Raw genomic sequence first — 19,435 nt, forward strand, 5'->3', positions numbered from 1 at the left:
CCCGACAAACGGAAATGGGTCAACGCGATCATCGAGGACGATAGAGAAATCCTCATCAGCGTACCAGACGACAACATTAAGCTACCGGCTGTCCAAGAGCTTAAGCTCATAGAGCTCAGACCTGGAGATGATTCCAAGCTCCTACGCATCAGATCCAATCTAGATCTAGAGATGGAGCAACAACTAATCAACTTCCTGCGACACAATGGAGATGTGTTCGCTTGGAAACCCAAGATTTGTCAGGCATTCCCCCTCAGGTAGCTCTACATCAGCTCAACGTCGACAAAAGGTTGAAGCCGATCAAACAAAGGAAGCGGACATTTGGTCCCGAACGCAACAAACACATCAAGGCGGAAGTAGCAAAACTTCTAGAGGCAGGTCATATACGACCAGTTCAGTATCCTGAATGGTTGTCGAACGTAGTACTCGTTCCCAAGCCCGGTGGCAAGTGGAGGTTATGCGTGGTTAACCGACCTTAACTGAGCTTGCCCGAATGACCCCTTTCCTTTACCTAGAATCGACCAACTCATCGATTCAACCTCGGGATGCGAGCTCCTCAGCTTGCTTGATGCATATCAAGGATACAATCAAATCTTGCTCACCTCAGAAGATCAAGAAAGGGCCATCTTCGTCACCGATCAAGGCATCTACTGCTCCAAGTCATGCCTTTAGGATTAAAAAACGCGGGAGCCACTTACCAACGTCTAGTGAACGCAATGTTTACAGACCAAATCGGCAAGAATATGGAAGTGTACATCGACGACATGCTCGTCAAAAGTGTCAGGGTCTCGGACCATATAACCCATTTGGATCAGTGTTTCGCCATCCTGCGAAAATACAAGATGAAACTCAACCCCCTCAAATGTTCGTTCGGAGTTCGGGGAGGCAAATTTTTGGGATATATGATTTCACAACGAGAAATCAAAGCCAATCCCACGAAAATCGAAGCCATCACCTCCATGGCTCCACCAACATCGATCAAGAAAGTCCAACTGCTTAACGGCTGCCTAGCATGTTTGAACAGATTCATTTCAAGATCAACGAACAGGGCTCTCCCCTTCTTCAAGATTTTAAGGAGAGGAAAAGAGTTTGAATGTGATGAAGCTTGTCAAAAGGCTTTCGCCGAGCTGAAGTCATATCTCGCATCACCACCCTTGCTCACGAAACCTCAGCCCGGAGACACCCTTCTCCTGTTCTTGGCTAACTCAGCTGATGCCATCAGCGCAGTCCTCATCCGAGATGGAAGAAAAGGCCACCAGCCCATATACTACATAAGTCGCGCCCTTCAAGGAGCCGAACAACGCTATACCAATATGGAGAAGCTCGCCCTCGCCCTCGCCCTCATCAACGCAGCTCGGAAAGTCCGACCTTACTTTCAATGACATCAAGTGGTAGTTATCACCAATTACCCCCTGAAGCAGATATTAAGGAGTCCCGAGACATCCAGGCGGTTAGCCAAATGGGCAATAGAGCTGAGTGAGTACGCGGTAGAATTCAAACCCCGCCCTGCCATCAAGGCGCAAGTATTGGCTGGCTTCTTAGTAGAAATGACCTCAGTAGAAGAGAGAACCTCCCTCCCTGCTTGGTCTGTCAGCGTTGATGGATCTTCCACAGCCACAGGAGGTGGCGCGGGTATCGTACTAACGAACCGCAACGGACATGAATTTGAATATGCTCAACGATTCGAATTCATAGCCTCAAACAATGTCGCTGAATATGAAGCCTTGATAGCTGGAATCCACCTCGCCTTAGCAGTCGGAGCGCATAAGCTCCTAATACAAAGAGACTCTCAGCTCGTCGTTAACCAAGTACTCGGAACGTACGAGGCCAGAGAAGACTCCATGGCCAAATACTTAGATCTCACACACAATCTATTATCCAAGTTCGAAAGCTACGAAATAAGACAAGTGCCTCGCTCCAGTAACATCCATGCAGCCAAGTTGGCTAGGCTTGGAAGCTCTATGGTAAACATTGGGAGTCGGAAGGTTACTCTCCTCACCCCGCCTCAACCGGAGATAATTTCAACCAATGAAGTGCATTACAATGACGAGGACAAATCGTGTTGGTTCACTCCAATCATAAAGTATCTCAAGTAGGGAGAACTTCCAACTAACATCACCGAAGCACGGAAGTTAAAAACAAGAGCCGCTCGCTTCGTAATAGTGGGAGAAAAACTGTACAAACAAGGATTCTCATTCCCCTATCTCAAGTGCCTCAACCCAACTACAGCAAATTACGTACTTCGAGAAGTACATGAAGGCATTTGCGGCAATCATTTGAGCGGTAGAACCTTGGCTCTCAAACTATTGAGGCAAGGATACTACTGGCCAACGATGCACGAAGATGCAAAGAAATTAGTCCAGAGGTGTAAGCCCTGCCAAGAGCATGCTAATATCCCTCACCTGCCAGCGACATTAATGCAACCGATTGACAGCCCCATCCATTTCGCCCAATGGGGGATCGACTTAGTCGGACCATTCCCGCCCGCCACGGGAGGGCGCAAGTTTCTCATTGTATCCGTGGATTACTTCACCAAATGGGTGGAGGCCGAACCCTTAGCACACATCTGAGAAGAAGAAGTCATCCAATTCCTATGGAAGAATATTGTGTGTCGTTTTTGGATCCCACGTTCCATTATTTCAGATAATGGAACCCAATTTTGTGGCGACAAAGTAAAGAATTGGTGCCTCGGCTTGGACATCAAACAGTTCTTCACATCCATAGCCAATCCACAGGCTAACGGTCAGACGGATGTCAAAAATCGCACCATACTCCAACACCTTAAAACAAGGCTTGGAAGTGCCAAAGGGAAGTGGGTGGAAGAATTGCCTAGCACAATATGGGTTTATCGAACGACCCCATGAGCAACAACCGGAGAGTCGCCTTTTAATCTAGCTTTCGGCACAGAGGCTATCGCACTCGTGGAAATCGGCGAACCATCTTGGCGAATCACCAACTATGATCCCGCAGCTAACAAAGAAGCTATACGGGGGGGAGCATCGACCTCGTAGACGAGAGATTGCATGCATCCGACAACAAATGTACAAAACACGAATGGCCAAAGCATACAATTCAAAGGTCCGCCCTCGATCCTTCCAAGTGGGAGATTTAGTCCTCCGAAAAGCTGAAGCCTCGCGCCCCATTGGTAAGCTCGACCCAAAATGGGAAGGACCATACAAATAACACAAGTGGTCAACACTGGAGCATATCGCCTCGAGAACCTCGACGGACACCCTATACCCAAAACCTGGAATATAGGGAACCTCAAAAGATTCTACGCTTGAGGTGTATTCCCGCCTTACTTCAAATTTGTTTAAATTAGCATCCATATCCTCATCATACAAAAGTTGCTTACAAACAACTACACTCGCAGGATTCGCGACCTTCCACGTCACTCGTCTTGCAAAAAATGTCTCTAAGCGCCTAAGAAGTTCCTACTCCATAAATAGTTGCGTAAACGTCCCACCCAAACTGGGGGGCTATTACCATTACCTACATCAGCATTCCTTAACCACCATTTATCACCTTCTTACAGGTGGAGAATCAATTACGAGGGGACGCCTATCAACCATCACTTTCCCAAGGAGAGAAGATACTTCGCACTATCTCACCAAGGCTAACACCACTTCTACTACATGATATCACACGCATGTTCTTGTATATTTATACCAACCTAATAATGTCATCCCACCTAACAGGCATGATCATGCAATAAATCACAGCGACTCACGAGTTGATTTCATATCACGGAGGGCGAGAAAGAGAAACAATCCCCTTAGTGGGTACGTGACGTTATAGTAAACATCATCCCAACTTATCCAATTACTACGTCTTCAGTACAATTGTCTAAAAATTTCTACTATACTTTTTCAGGCATAGAGACCCGAAAGATAATCAATATACAACCAGTATAGCAAGCACGGGCGAGTACAAGGAAGACGTGGAAGAAGAAAAATTATTATAGTTACATAGAATAGTATTTTTTTTTTTTTTTTATTATTTCGACTCAATTGCTTTAGCAAGTTTATTTCATTTCGCCTCATGTAGGCTTATGACGATTCTCACTTTCTATCATTGAATAAATCAAGTTTTTGCTTTACTCTCGATGTTATTATCTCTAGACTACTTAACGAATTCATTTCAATACAACCCTACAAACACTTAGAGAAATTAAAATAATCTATATATCTGGGCCAGCTGGATTATCTAAGTCTCTTTATTTTTTTTACTGGGTCTTACTTTCAAAACGTGGCCACGGACCTAACATACTTAAGATCCACGCGGTCCGAACAAAGGGCACGACCCTTAATAAAAACCTTGGGAGACTGTTCCCCTCCTCAAGTACATAGCGTACAATGCTAAATGTAAATACATATAAGCAACACATAAAACTCTTGACAATGTCAAAGTAAATAAATCAAGATATCTAACTTCAAATGTCAAACAAGGAAGAAAATTCAAACGAAGTAGTAGTGGACATACCCATCTACATCAACGATAAAAATAAACTAAGAGTTCATTAAAAAAAAAAGGGGTTTAACTATCCTAACAACCTATCATAAAAATCTAAGCTCCACCACCACGAGCGGAAGACGCCCTTGCAGTGGGGTCATCATCAACAACCATGTCATTCACGAGCTCAGTGCCCGTCTCATTGACATCTGCCTCATCCTCCCCTTCATCGGAAATACCGAGCTCCATCCCTCGAATGACCCTCTCACTGATGCCACCCACCTCGCGAAGGTATTTGCGACATGTATAAACTAATGGCTTATAAACTGCAGCCAAAGAACGTTCCTCAATCATAGCACGACACTCAGCACTACCTCGGAAGCTTAGTTTGGATTCCTCCACGATGGACTCCTTATAAACAGCACCCCCCGACGTAGCGAAAAACCTCTTTCTCGTCGCTTTCTCAACTTCATATTTCTCTTTCAGCTGATCATAGCACTTGTTCAATTTCTCAACATAATTCTTAGAGCCTTCGCCTCACCTCGGCTAACCTCAAGCTCTTCCGTCCTCTGCAAGCTCCACCGTCCGTTGAGCAAGATCAGACCGCGCTATCTCCAACTGGCTTCGAAGTTCGTCATCACGCGTCTGACTTCGAGCCCGCTCTTCTTCTTTCCTAGCCTCCACTTTCCCATCTTCCTCCATGAGATACCTCCATGTCGCTACCAACTATATAAAAAATAAAAAAAATTGATGACTAAAAAAAAGAGGAAATAAACATAAAGTCTTGTTTTAGAAAGACAAACACTCACCCGGCATATGTCCCCACCAGCCAACTCCAGCATGTGTAAATAACCCTTACAGGACATCCGAGCACGATCGTCGTCCCGAACGAAGCACTCGGTACTCATCATCGGTAAACCACGGTCCGACACATCCCTATACCATTCATTCCCCTCACGATTCACCCCAAAGGTAAACAACGGCTTCCCTGCCCCACCATGGAAAGCATAAGGCTCCTCTGGGTCTACCCGTGGACGTTTTGGCATAGCCACATACTCGGTGTCCACTCTCTTTCCCTTTCCATGATCTTTTGCGGGTTCACGCCCCTCCACATCACCAGCACAGCTGCGATCGTCTTCGCTCACTCGTGGAGTCTCTGCACGAACCTTCTTTCGGGGCAGGCTACCCGAAGAACCTCCCAAATTCGAGGGAACCTTTTTCAAGGTCTTCTTCGAAGTCCCATTTGCCTTAGCTCGAAGTGCCGCAAAATCAATACAATCTATACAAAAAAGAGACAATAGATAAATAAAACCGCAGAACAACACAAAAAAAAAAAACAAAAGCAAACAAACAAAAAGTTTCGGTGACAACAAAAGGATATGCGGCGCTGACCATCCGGTATCAAACGCCTCACGTCAGATTCCACATCGCACAACCTAGATTCTTCAATCCTCTTCGCCATATTCTTGGTAATCTTGAAACTCTCACAAGTGGGGTTCCAGATCAGGGGGACGTCAAAAGAGGGAGCCCTCACATAAAAGAAACGAGACTTCCATCCCCCAACGATAACTTCACACTCTTCAAAAATTTGTAGGAAACCCGCGGATGAACGCAAAAATTTGTAGGAAACCCGCGGATGAACGCAAAAATTTGTAGGAAACCCGCGGATGAACGCAAAAATTTGTAGGAAACCCGCGGATGAACGCAAAAAAAGGCAAACCTACTAGCGACGCCCTATGATGAAAGACCTCAAGCATAAGAAGCGCAGTCGAAGATAGCTGACTATACCCTATCTTAAATTCATCAAAAATATGATCTGAGAAGTATACGTCACATACGCCAAGTAAACCGTATGAAACTGAGCGGGTGGCGAATATAAACGTTCTTCTGAGGCAACTACAACTCGATATTCCTTGGCCCTCCAACTAATCGACAAATAGACCGCAAATGCTCTTCATTCAATACACTATCAAAATCATCTAAGTCAAAATTGATTGGCTTAATCTTATTTTGCCTCCTCCTATCCATCTCAACATCACCCTGCGGAATATCATCTTCCTCTTCCACCTTAACCATCGCTTCAACTTCACCATCCGATCCCGCGGGCCCACTCGATGAACGCGATTGATTTAACTCATCACTATCGCTCCCAAAATCATCAACTTGATGGCCATAACGACGCCTACTAGATTCAACCCCATCCGTATGATCAAGAACATTAACACTCGATCCTACTTCATCACTCCACGATTCAATAGCTCCTCGCCATCCAAAATTCCTCATATTCATGCCATCACCTAAGTCAAAACCCTCATCCGCTCGACCAACGCTCTCGCCTGACGAGCGCTGCAAAACGAAGTCTGACGCGCCGGAAAAAGGGTGCCCAACGCGCCCCCACGCGCGGCCAATCGGCCCCTGGCTGCCACGCGCGCAAACACCCCTGCTCATTGAAGCGCGTGCGTCGTCGCTGGGAAGCGCGCCTGACGCTCGCGCACGTCCTCCCAGTCGCCCCCCCACCTCCACGCGCATCCCCTTCGCATGGACCAATTGCGCGTGCGCGTTCCCCCACGCTCGACGCGAGCGCGCGCGCGTTCTTCACCCTCCAGCACAGACGCGCGCGCGCGTACCTCGGCCACCGTGCCCGACGCGCACGCGCATCCCTCTACCATTGGTCCACGTGCACTGCCAGCTCCCTCTCTTCTCTCCTCGGTCCCGAGGCAAGCCACCGACTCCATGGCTTCGCTTGGCTCCAAGCCTTCCTCGAGGCGCGCGCCCTCACTCAAAACTTGGCGGCTAGCTGCGTGGATCAAGACAACGCCCGCAGCCAAGCCACCTGCCACCCCCCTTTTCCTCTCAATTTGTGTACCAGCTACTGCGGATCCGATTTCTGCACCCGATACCACAACCTTCTCGCGTTCCATACCCACCGTACCAATAGTTTTCTCGCCCCCTTCAACCGTATCTCGAATTTTAATTCGCAAAGATTTCGACTTACCCGGGTTCGACATGGTAAATATTTTACTCCTATGAAACAATCAAGAAATAAATATTTCTACTCTACCACAAAAAATACATAAATAAGAGCACTGAAGAAGACCCCAAAAGTTATAAATACTTACCCATATTTATTCTTCACAAGAGTTGGAAATTAATTCTCTCCACCGCAACAGGATTCTATTTATTTGGCCCTGGTATATTATTTAAAACCCTTAAATATATAACTTGCTGCCAAATTAATACAAAAGAAGGGGAGGCTCCGAAGAAATTTAATTACAAATTGCGACCCGGAGTTATGAATTACGATACGTTGAACCACGTCATATTTAACTCTCGACATGATCCAGAACCCCCTCGACAAGTCTCCCATCTCGACTCGAGAGTTGGGGGGAAAATTACAGTTTATGTCCCTAAACTTTACCACTAAAACGATTTATGTCCCCAAACATTTCAATCCGCTATATATGTCCTTAAACTTGCCACTTTTGATCACTTTATGTTCTGCCGTTAACGTCGGCAGCTAACTTCGACGGAAATTGCACGCGTGGCTCACGTAACGTCTATGTGGCCGTTAAATGTCGAGCTGTTCAAAACCCAGTGCCTACTTGGCCGACAAAGTGTGATGTGGAGCGACACGTCATTCTCCTCCCCTATTTCTATTGTAAAATCTCTAATTCTCCATATGCCCCAATTAACCCGTAAATCGAAGCCCTAAAACCCCATTTCGAATCCTTCAATTGAGTTGAAATTCCAAAATAGCAGAATCGTCTTCCCAAGTTTTTGAATCTCCGAGTAGTTAAAGCGTCACAATTGCAAAACAATTTTTGATTTGGTAAGTTTCCTCTATTTATTTGAACAATTTTCGATTTTGGTAATTAGTGTACTTGTAGTGTTGATTTCACCTCAATGTTTTCGATGTAGCATAAAATATGAGTAAAGGATCTAATTGTGGCTGTCGGAGCTCATCCTCAACGAGCTCTGATGCTCATTCAACATTTTACACAATCAATTGTAAATGGGGATTTCGTTTGCTAGTGATTACGTCATGGACGCCAGACAATCCAGGGAGAAGATACCAAGCTTGCCCAAATTATGGGGTAAAATGCTTTCCTTTTATCTGTTCATTACATTATATTGGATTTGTTATTTCAAGCTTGAACAAATTATGGGGTTAAATGCGTTATTTTGATTCAAGTTTTGGGATTCGTTACAGAAATCAACCTATTGTGGTGTATTCAAGTGGTTGGATCCTGAAATATGTGGTAGATCCAAGATGATTATCCCCGGACTGCTTAGGAGAGTGAACAAACTAGAGGCTGAATTAGCTTACTTCAAAGAGAAAGAAGAACTATTGAACCAAGTTGAAGGTGAAGTGGCTTGTTACAAAGAGAAAGAAGAAAAATTGAACAAGCTAGAAGGTGAACTTGCAAAGGAAAGAAGGATTATTCAGAAAAGAGCCAAGAAACTGGAGGGTTTGATTGCAATGTACAATAAGAGGATGAAGTTGCAAGTTGGAGTCTTTATGGTCATACTTCTGTTCATTGCCATATATGTCATGAAAATTGGCATAGAAAGGGAGTATATGTAATGTTTTGTTTGAATGTGGATGTTGTTTGTAATGTTTTGTTTATGGTTAATTATCAGCTGTTAGGAGTTCTTGTAATGGTGGATTTGGTAATTTGGTTGTAGTTCTTGAATTTCGGTGAATTTGGTGAATTTGGTAGTAGTAATTGACTGATCAATTTTCAGTTGTTAGAAGTTCTTGTAATGGTGAATTTGGTAATTTAGTAATAATTCTTGAGTTTGGTGAATTTGGTAGTGATTCTTGTATTGGTCATTTGATGATTCTTGTACCTTGTATGTATTGATCAATTATAGAGCTTATATATACATAATTAAGCTTTCAAACATTCAATAACTTAAAAGAGTCATCAAACATCTCATACATAATTAAGCTTTCAAACATTCAATAACTTAAAAGAGTCATCAAACATCTCATACATAATTAAGCTTTCAAACATTCAATAACTTAAAAGAGTCATCAAACATCTCATACAAACCAACTGTGTTCAAATTCAAATAAATCAAACATCTCAAACAAACCAACTGTGTTCAAATCCAAACAAATCAACAAACCATCAAACTGTGTTCAAATCCTAACAAACCATCAAACATTAAACAGCCAAATATTCAACATTCAAACATCAAACTAGCTAACAAACAAACAAAATAACAAAAGTACAATCTTGTTCAAACTTGATCACTTCTTCATCTTGGAGGCTGACTTGGAAGCAACTACTGACTTGGAAGATGCCTTGGAAGCAACTACTGACTTGGAAGATGCCTTGGAATTTGTGATGGATGCAGAGGCTGACTTAGAAGAACTTGCACCAATTTCAGAGCCGGAGTTTCCCTTCAGTTGATTGGTCACTGATGATGCTAAATTGGATAGTGTTATAAAATTAACACCTCCTTTTACAATCATTGGAGCCTGGATTGTTGGAGAAGATTGACTTGGCTGTAATTAATAAAAAAAAATATAAATTAATATAAATATTTATTAAAAAAACATAATTATGAAAATATTAATTTAAATACCTTAAAGGATCCAATTATGTTTCTTCTGCCTGTTACTGTCATTTTCTTCTGAGGTCTTCTAAACTGCAATTTTGAACAAATAACTTGGATAATTGAAATTTTATATATTATATAAATTGAGATACTGAAATTAAAAAAAATAATACAATTATAAACCTGTAATTTTTCTTTATCTTTTGCAGTCTGAATTGGTGGTTGTGGTACTTGTGGAGTTGAAACTGAAGCTTGAGTTGAAGCTTCAACTTCATTCCTTTGGTTTCCTTGCTCAGCACTCATACCATCACCCTTGCTCCCTTCTTGAACCTGTGAAAACTTCCTCTTTTTGCATGTTTTAGAGTTGTGGTTTGTGCCTCCACATGTTCTGCACTTGTTTGATCTTTTAACTCCAACCAGCCTATGAGGATTTTTTGCAACAGGTGGTTCATCTGCTTCTCTGCTCCTAATTCTTTGAGGCCTACCTACTTTGTCTGTGTAATTGGGTGGTAATGGAGGCTCTATTGTACTGGCAGGCCACAATTCAGGTCCATTTAAAGGAAAGATAGGAGTTTCATAGCATTTCAGATAGGTCTCCACTTTGTAACAATTGTGCACATAAGATTCTGGATCTTCATTTCTGCACCAGATAGCAGAACATGCATGTTTACAAGGGATTCCAGTGAGATCCCATTTCCTGCAGCTGCACCTCCTCTCTCTAACATCAACACTGTGCTGAGTTGAAGGTCCCATAATTTGGAAATTCCACTCATCAGACCTTATTGGAATGCACTCTCCAACTTCTTTCATTGTCTTCATCAACACTTGCTTAATCTTAGGACAGAGAGGACCATCCCACTTAAGTGATTTTTCTCTATTTATCTGAATTCTTGTCATCAAGAGGTTTCTAATAGATTCAAGCAAAGAGATAATTGGTTTTTCTCTTGCATCCAGTATGAAGCTATTGAAACACTCACACATATTATTCAACAAAATATCACACTTGGGATAGGTAGTGAAATGAGACCTAGACCAATTTTGTGGAGGTTTTTTGGCTAGCCAAATATAGGCATTTTCATCTATCTCCTTCAACTCTTGCATTCTCCTCTGAAATTCCTCAACTCTAGTTGCCCTTGCTGCAGCCCATAAGGCTGATTTAATGGCCAATCCAGTGAAACCATCCCTTTTCATGTTACTGTGAAGATGCCTAACATAGTACCTATTTTCAGCAGTTGGGAACAAGGTTTCAAAGGCTGGAATCAAGCCCTTTTGCTTGTCAGACATGAATGTCCATGTGTGTTCATTTTCACTAAAGTTGAGATCAATATTCAGCATATTCAAAAACCACATCCAACTCTCTTTTGTCTCACTCTCAACTATTGCATGTGCAATTGGATAGATGTTATTGTTTGGATCTAATCCAACTGCACTAAGCAACTGACCCCCATGATTACCCTTTAACCAACATCCATCTACCCCAACCACTGGCCTGCAACCATTCCTAAACCCAATTTTACATGCATTAAAACACATATAAAATCTTTTAAACCTGTTTTCATCATTCAACTGCATTCTCACAGTAGAGCCAGGGTTACTCCTATCTAACTCTTGACAATAATCTCTTATTTTGCTAAACTGTTCCTCTAAAGTCCCCTGAATCAGTTTCAGAGCCTTTTGCTTTGCCCTATAGGCCTGTGATCTAGATACATTGGCCTTTAAGGTGGTACAAACTTCATTTCTAAATTCACTTGTGCCCAATTTTGGATTTTCTTTCAATTTTTTCACAAAAGTCTTCCCAATCTACCCTGATTTAATGCTTGTGTTGTTATAATTCCAAGAGCATTTGTTATGATTTGGATTATAGCTCTTAATTTGCCAAGCACCATCCCCCTGAATCTTTCCCACATAGCAAAACCACTCACATCCATCTTTTTTACAAACTGCCCTCAACCTAATCCTGTCAACCTTCTGAAATTTTATCATCATACCTCTCCTAAAGCAATGACTCTCAATGGCAAACTTAGCCTCATCCATGCTACTGAAAATTAATCCTAGTTTAAGTTCTGGATTCTTTTTTTCAGTCCTAGGATTGAACTTAGGGTATTTCACCCCAACACTTTCTTCATCACTACCACCACTGACAAAGTCATCATCACTAGCAACAAGATTTTCCTCCCCTTCTTCATTATATAGCTTATCAAACATCCCACCACTTATGAATTCACTACCCTCATCTATCTTACCCTTGCCCTTGTCTAAACCACCAAATTCAGCTTCAGGATCAACATAAGCTTCAAATAGCTTATCATCATCCTCCATATCATACTCTGACTCATAAAAAATGTCATCATCTTCACTGTCATCACCCTCATCACTTAACTCTACCCCAATTTCATCTATCCCAATTTCATCATTTATGACAGATTCAGTACCCCCCTCTGAGTTATTAACCTTTTCAATGAACATCTGAACTTCAAAGTTTGAAGGAATACAGTCAGCTATGCTAAGAACATCAGCATCAGTTTCAATTGGCCTAAAACAATTCTCATGTTTTAGCCAAAATTTGAAACTTCCCTTCTCAGTGTACCCTAAAGCATTTGCAAAATCCCACATATCTAATATACCAAATTGGTCAATATCCAAAAAATCAAAGCATTCTACCTGCCCTCCTATATATGTTCTAGTTTGTTCATGCCTCATAGTTCCACCATAAAAAAATTTCATGCTAAAACATGTAGGTTCACCCATTTCAACTACGGTGTTTGAGGAAGCAAAAAACAAAAAAAAAACAAAAAAAAAAACAAAAATTAGAAAAATCAAAAATCACATTTTCACATAATTTAACAACATAGCTACAAAGTTAAGGATACTTACTGTAGTTTGGAGTCCACTGAATGCCGGATTCGCTCCTTCTTGACATTTTCTTCTCCAGAAATCTCGCAAAGCAGCGTAGCTTCTGAGAAGGAAACAACTCTTCAAATGTGAAAATGTTTGGATTTTTATGGGTTTGTGACTCCGATTTTAGTATGGGTTAGAGCAAGAATGCATATTGGATTGAAAATTTGGGAATGAGTTGAGGTGATTGAAATTGTGAAGTGTGGGAAAATTAGGGTTTATGAGTGAAACGTGATTTGGATTTGGGATTTGGGAGAATGAGTTAGAGGAAATTACTATATTGTGCCACGTCAATATTTAATTTTCAATATATTATTCCACGTCACATTTAACGGCCACATAGACGTCACGTGAGCCACGCGTGCAATTTCCGTCGAAGTTAGCTGCCGAGTTAACGGCAGAACATAAAGTGATCAAAAGTGGCAAGTTTAAGGACATATATAGCGGATTGAAATGTTTGGGGACATAAATCGTTTTAGTGGTAAAGTTTAGGGACATAAACTGTAATTTTCCCAGAGTTGGGGGGCTTAATGATATGCCTAAGGCCCCCAATTTATCTATTAACTGGGCCCACTACACGAAAGCCCAAGCACCTACAAAATAAGGCTTGGGCCCAACAATGTATACCCAACCTAATAAACGACATATAAATAGAGGTTTTTACTCATTTTTTAAGGTACATTCTATTATTCACAAGTAATCTAGAGTGTTTATTCTCTCTACCATCTCCACGATCCATACATCTTACTTCAACCCCTGGCTTAGTTCACGTGTGTTCATTTCGCAGGGACATCAAGATCATCAAGTTGTCAAGCTATTGATCCGCTTTGCTCTCCTAGTTGGTTTACTACCCTACTACAGGTGATCTAAGTAATTAGGATCATCATAACTAATTTTGACAACTGGCCACAAATTTTACCCCCAGTTTTACTGTGGTTGATGTTTATTTCTAAAAACAAACTTTTTTTCCGAGATTCACTTTCTTTATAATTGGGGTTGAGTTTTTCTTATTGAATTTTTTGCCGGCATTAACCAATGTTGAATGTCGGTTAATTGCTAACTTTTTTCTTAATTTTTTTATTTAAATTGTCAAAAATAATTTGAAAAAGAAAAGAAGTAAAAAAAAAAAAAAAAGGAAAAACGGTCTCCGCAAAGACGAAAAAAAAAAGTTCCAAAAAGAATCACAAAATAAAAAATAAAAAATTCAATGCCGTTGTTGGCACAAAAAATGCTCTAATGGGAGTGGTTTCCTCCTTTTCAAATAATTTCACACATGCCTAATTCATCATCATTATTTTTTGAGAAGCAATTTGGGATGTGTATGCGGTTCCACGGTGAGACATTTGAGGGGAAGAAAGTAAGAATTTTTATAAATTCATTTAATTGTACTTTGGTCCTATAATTTTATATAAAAATTTTGTTAGTATTTTGAAATTTTAAAATTAAGAATTTTTATAAATTCTTTTAACTGTACATTGGTCCTAAAATTTTATATAAAAATTTGTTAGCATTTTGAAATTTTAATATTACGATGCTAGACAGAAATATAGTAATATTATTGTATCATAGAATATAATAATTAATAATATTGTGTTGGTCGGGAAAAGAATTAAAAAAAGAAAAAAGTAAAAAGAAAATAATTAAGAGAAAGAAAAAAAGTCAACAACGACAACCTGCAATTAAACATCGGTGAGCGACAGCAAAATAAAAAAGGGCCACGTCAAAAAAAAGAGAGAAAGAAATTCAATGACAGTCAACGGTGACGGTGGTAAAAAGATCGGGATCATTGGGCAACATTGGTTAATCGATGAAATTGAGATTATAATAGAGTTGGATGAAAGTTTTAGGGATTTTTAGAAAGTGTTGAAATAATAAAGGGGTCTTATTGTAATTTTCTCAGAAAAATATTAATCTTCGGTTCAACCATAATTCAACCGTTGACCGTTACTTGTTGACGGTCAAACAGACGAAAGGAATCAATGTGTTAAAATAGGACAACATTAGAGTGTTTTGTTGACGACGGTAAACGGAAAACTAAAAATTAAAAAATATATATATACAAATTTGGGAACCTTAATTCATCCCTTCAAAAGTTGTTCCATTGTTTCTTATGAGAATTTGTTCATTTATTCAGTTTTCTTATTTATCTGTTTTGTAACGAAAGAGCCCAAAAACTTTTGTCTGCAACATTTTCCTTCTTTTAAGGAGTTATTGGGTTAAAGTCCCTAAAAATTTATTATATAGTTTATAGTCCCTCTCAAAATATTTTTGTAGCTTAAAGTTTAGGGGATACTCTAAATTTGCTTAAAGTCTTCGGGCTACTTCATTGGAAAGATTAGCATGAAATGATAATGAAAATTGGCAGTTTAGATGGAAAACTAAGAATCGGTACTCTTTTGTGGTATCTATTTATGTTAGGTCCTCAATCCAATCTCCTCGTCTAAGTTGTTATATATTTCAATCTAAGCTCTCCGTCTATGCTGTTCGAAAAGAACTTTAAGCAAAATGAGAAAGTACATGAGTGATTTGACATAAAAGAAAATTAAACTTGAAGAGTGTTTAACAAATTCCTCCTCCTTTTATTGCAAAATGTTAATTTATTTACGAATAAACAAAACAAAATAAAGAAGAAAAATAAGACCATTAGAGTTTGGTGATGGTTTTGCTAAAAGAAATGTAAACCTTCACGGTTTTAGTATGGTTATGGTTATATATATATATATATATATATATATATATATATATATATATATATATATATATATATATATATATATATATATATATATATATATATATATATATTATATTATTTTTAATTCAACATAATATAAATAAAAAAATAATTTGGCAAAATTGTAAATCAAGTATTAAATAACGTAAGGAAAATATAACTTTTCTTCTTAATGAATTACTCAAGTACATAACAAGTTTCGTATCATTTCGGTCAATTGTATATCCTAAATTTTGCACTTCAAAATATATTTCCAATATATGATAAGTGGATATTGCTTTTTAATCATCATTTTGTTGCCTTGCAACATTAATTTTTGTGAAGTGTCTCATTTTATTTTGTATAATTTACTTAAAAGTTTTGTTTTTTGTCTGGACCTATTAGCATTTAATTCCATTGTCATGGGCCTATTTGCCACTGACCTGAAAAAATATACTATCCGAACGGATTATAATTTTGCTACCGTATTTGCAAATATGATTTGCTATGAAGGTCATTAGAGAAAAGAAACTGGATATTTTTTTTAGGGTCAAGAATATATCATTAACTCATTTCCGAGCCGAGGATTAACTGAATCTTGACAGGAAGAACACACAAATTACATGGACATGTCTTAGATAGTGACGCTACTTCGTGAGCTTGTGGTCCAACATTGAGGATGATTCTACAAAGGAGAAAAAGATTATTTACGTGTCACCACCTCAGAGGAATGATAACATTGAAATTTCCATGGAGTAAAATACTCTAGACATCGTGGAAAGCATTGGTGCAAAACTTGAAGGGATGCAAGACGATATTGTTGAGTTGTAGCCCAAGGAGGATGAAAAGTGCAAAACCGCCCCACCACTTGAAGAAGAAATTGAAGGTTCGGATTCGAGGACGAATCCTTTTGAAGAGGTGGAGAATGATATAATCCAGCCATGCATTGAAGTTAAGGAGGAGCTAAACAAAGTGAAAACTCACATTGTGCATTTTGTTGAGATGGCGGTGATTGTGAAATCGACTTTAGTCTTGGCTCAGCCAAACGATGATCAATATCGCACTTGAAGGGATGACATTGAGTTTGAGAATTGTGTTAGTTTGATACCAAAGAGAGAGATAGATCATGAGATTGGTTTTATTTATACTCCTTCTGATATTTGTCCGGATTCGAGGACGAATCCTTTTAAAGAGGGGGAGTATGATACGATCCTCACAAGCTCAAAGATGAAGAATTGGAAGAAGCGCAAGCGTACGAGTTTACAGAGGCTATTCGAGTTATTATTGGAGAATAAAGGTTTGAATGAGACTGTTGAAGAGTTAATGGTTTGGAATTGGAACAAAAGAAAAAGGAAATTCGTTGGACAAGTCTAAATTCATGCATCCCGAAAGTTTCGTATGATTCTGGCGGAGTTTACCATTTGGGTTATAACTCTCTCATATGATGTCCAATTTAGGTAATTCCAATTTAGGTAATTCAATTTAGAGCGGAGAGAGATTCGAAGTGTAACAGTGTTGTAATTGAGAATGCAGTTCATGCACGTGCACATCCAATTGTCTACGCGAGTTTAGAAGTGTGATCGAGAAGTTGACTTGAAGATCAAGTTATCTAATTTATTTTTGCACGTCTTAATATTAGGATTTAATATATTTTTATTATTTTAGAGTTATTAATGGTTAGGATTTGCTTATTTATTTATTTCCTTATTATAGTTTAGGTAGGAGTCATTTTCCTTGTGAAAAATGAGTCTTTTTAGAGCTTATAAATAGGTTGCCAATTTGGCTTATTTTAATAGACGAATTTTGATGATATTTTGAGTATTTGGTGAGATTAATTCTCCTTCGCTGTTCTACAGCATCATTCGGGATCTTACAAGTGGATTCTTGTAATTTCTTAGCGCCATAATATTGGTTTCTGGTTCTTTATAACCACGGGTCAATATTATATTTCACCTTGATAATAATGGTTTCTAGCTACTTATAGCTATGAGGTCATTATTCCTTGCTTCCGCCAAACTTGAATCTTTGTTTTTGGATGTTTTCGATCTTGCTTCCGCGTAGGGTATTTGGGTCTCGTAACAAGTTCTACGGGGTTCGTATCAAACATGCTCCTAAGATGGGACACTCTGATATAAAAATGGGTGAAAAATATGACATTGACTGTTTTTCCGCTGCATCTACTCTTAATTCTTGTGCTAGTAACTTGTGATACTGTGATCGTGGTTGTTCTAAGTATATATAACAGGTGATCTGAAGCACTTGAAGGACTATCAGAAATGTGCAAGTGGACATGCAACTCTTGGTGATGGAACTAAGACACATGTAAGAGGTAAAATAACTATTAATCTTTGTAGAGATCTAGTTGAACAAAAGGTTGTGTCAATAGACTGTGTGTCAATAGATACTCAGTTTGCTGATTCTTTTACAAAACCTTTAGATTGCCCCTCGATTTGATTCCTTGTGTAAATCAATTGGAACTTGTTGTGTTCATAAATGAACAATGAAATGATAGTGTAACCATCTTCTGTTATGTTCGGGTTACACTTGAAAGTTTGATAGGACATACTGAGTTACCACACATATCTTGTGGTGACATGTTTCAGCCTTTGTTAATCCTTGTTTTACTTTGAAAGGTTTGATTGTTTATTCTTGTTATCTAAATTTGGGTCGATAATTTTTGTGGATTAATTTTTTGTTTCTACGAGGACTCTAGATAGAAGAGAGTTGCCACCTTCTATTAGGAGTGGTCAATGCCTGTGACCTCATTCATCTTAAAGATCATACTCATACAGGAAGAATTATGCCATTTGCATATGCATTTCGGACTTCTAATTAAAAGTTATATGAATTCTTACGAAGGTTTCCTTCCTAATATTTGGTTGAACTACATATCAAGAATCACAAAAAAAAAAAAAAAAAAGATAAAGAAAAAAAGAAAGGACGTGTATCTGCCAAATCTACGTATTGATATGATATTTAAAAACAGAAAAAACGGGTCAAGATAAAACAAGGGTGTGGTTTCTTGGGATGTTGTTCAGGTATTTATTAGTGAAACTCTTCTTGAAGTTCACGATTGAATTGTTGTGCTAATTGCATATGCATTCATATCCCCATGAAAATACCTAATTTATAATTTCTAGAGTATGGTCATGAGGCTATAGGTATACCGTGCATCCAAGAGTTTGTTGATAGCATTTTATCTTATTTTTTTCGATGTTCTTTTGATTAATCGTTGAACAAAATTTTCTCATTTTGCTAACTTGGTCTACCTGATTTCCTTCCTTTTTAAAACTTGGTTCATACTTGGGCTGATGTTCTTTTGTTTTTCGAAAATATTTTATATCCCAGATTTATGAGGATTTTCGAATTAAGGGATCTAGATATTTTTGTATTTTTTGGGGGATTAGTAACAACCTCCACCGTAATAACTTGCGCTGTGATTTCCTACGCTTTGATTATTTTTATTAGATATGTCATGCATTTAATTTTATATTCTAATAATGCAGAAAGGTGAGTTGGTTACGACATTTTGATGTAGAAACATTTAGTGTCCTAACAGTCTGTGTTACAGGGGGAGTATATCTCTTTTCCAGGGAGTATTTCTATTTTAAGGGGGAAGTTTCTTGCTAAACATGGATTCTGACCAATCTATGCCAAATAGGGAGATTATTGGCGCCAGATTTCCGTGAGTGAAGAAATCCGTCATACGTGGAAATTAAAGATTGGCAAAGATTTGTTTTCCATGTTTATTTTGGATTTTATTAGAGTCCTATTCTTATAATACTTCTATTAGGTTTCGATTTATTT

At 39.1% G+C, this 19,435-nt stretch overlaps 2 protein-coding genes across 2 annotated transcripts; one reads left to right on the forward strand and one right to left on the reverse strand.

The window, feature by feature from the left end:
• The first annotated feature begins 7,833 nt into the window (after nucleotides 1-7,833).
• On the forward strand, nucleotides 7,834-9,541 carry LOC148768432 (uncharacterized). The gene is made up of 3 exons (XM_088821849.1): nucleotides 7,834-8,281; nucleotides 8,371-8,546; nucleotides 8,663-9,541. Exons 2-3 carry the CDS (start codon nucleotides 8,379-8,381, stop codon nucleotides 9,035-9,037), a joined length of 543 nt encoding a protein of 180 aa, XP_088677975.1. The 5' UTR covers nucleotides 7,834-8,281; nucleotides 8,371-8,378; the 3' UTR covers nucleotides 9,038-9,541.
• LOC105967347 (uncharacterized) lies at nucleotides 9,500-13,423 on the reverse strand. The gene is made up of 4 exons (XM_088821847.1): nucleotides 12,895-13,423; nucleotides 10,204-12,773; nucleotides 10,048-10,110; nucleotides 9,500-9,967 (listed from the first exon to the last, which is right to left on the reverse strand). The coding sequence occupies exons 2-4, from the start codon at nucleotides 11,590-11,592 to the stop codon at nucleotides 9,710-9,712; spliced, it is 1,710 nt and encodes a 569-aa protein (XP_088677973.1). The 5' UTR covers nucleotides 11,593-12,773; nucleotides 12,895-13,423; the 3' UTR covers nucleotides 9,500-9,709.
• Nucleotides 13,424-19,435: the final 6,012 nt, after the last annotated feature.

This window comes from Erythranthe guttata, chromosome 8 (genome assembly GCF_056151865.1).
Source record: "Erythranthe guttata isolate IM_541 chromosome 8, IM_541, whole genome shotgun sequence".
Taxonomy (NCBI): Eukaryota; Viridiplantae; Streptophyta; class Magnoliopsida; order Lamiales; family Phrymaceae; genus Erythranthe; species Erythranthe guttata.

Coding starts and splice junctions, on each gene's coding strand:
- LOC148768432 (XM_088821849.1), top strand. CDS start 8,379: ATGAGTAAAGGATCTAATTGTGGCTGTCGGAGCTCATCCTCAACGAGC. Junction 8,547..8,662: donor AAGCTTGCCCAAATTATGGG/GTAAAATGCTTT, acceptor GATTCGTTACAG/AAATCAACCTATTGTGGTGT.
- LOC105967347 (XM_088821847.1), bottom strand. CDS start 11,592: ATGCAGTTGAATGATGAAAACAGGTTTAAAAGATTTTATATGTGTTTT. Junction 10,111..10,203: donor AAGATAAAGAAAAATTACAG/GTTTATAATTGT, acceptor TCAAAATTGCAG/TTTAGAAGACCTCAGAAGAA. Junction 9,968..10,047: donor ACATAATTGGATCCTTTAAG/GTATTTAAATTA, acceptor TATTAATTACAG/CCAAGTCAATCTTCTCCAAC.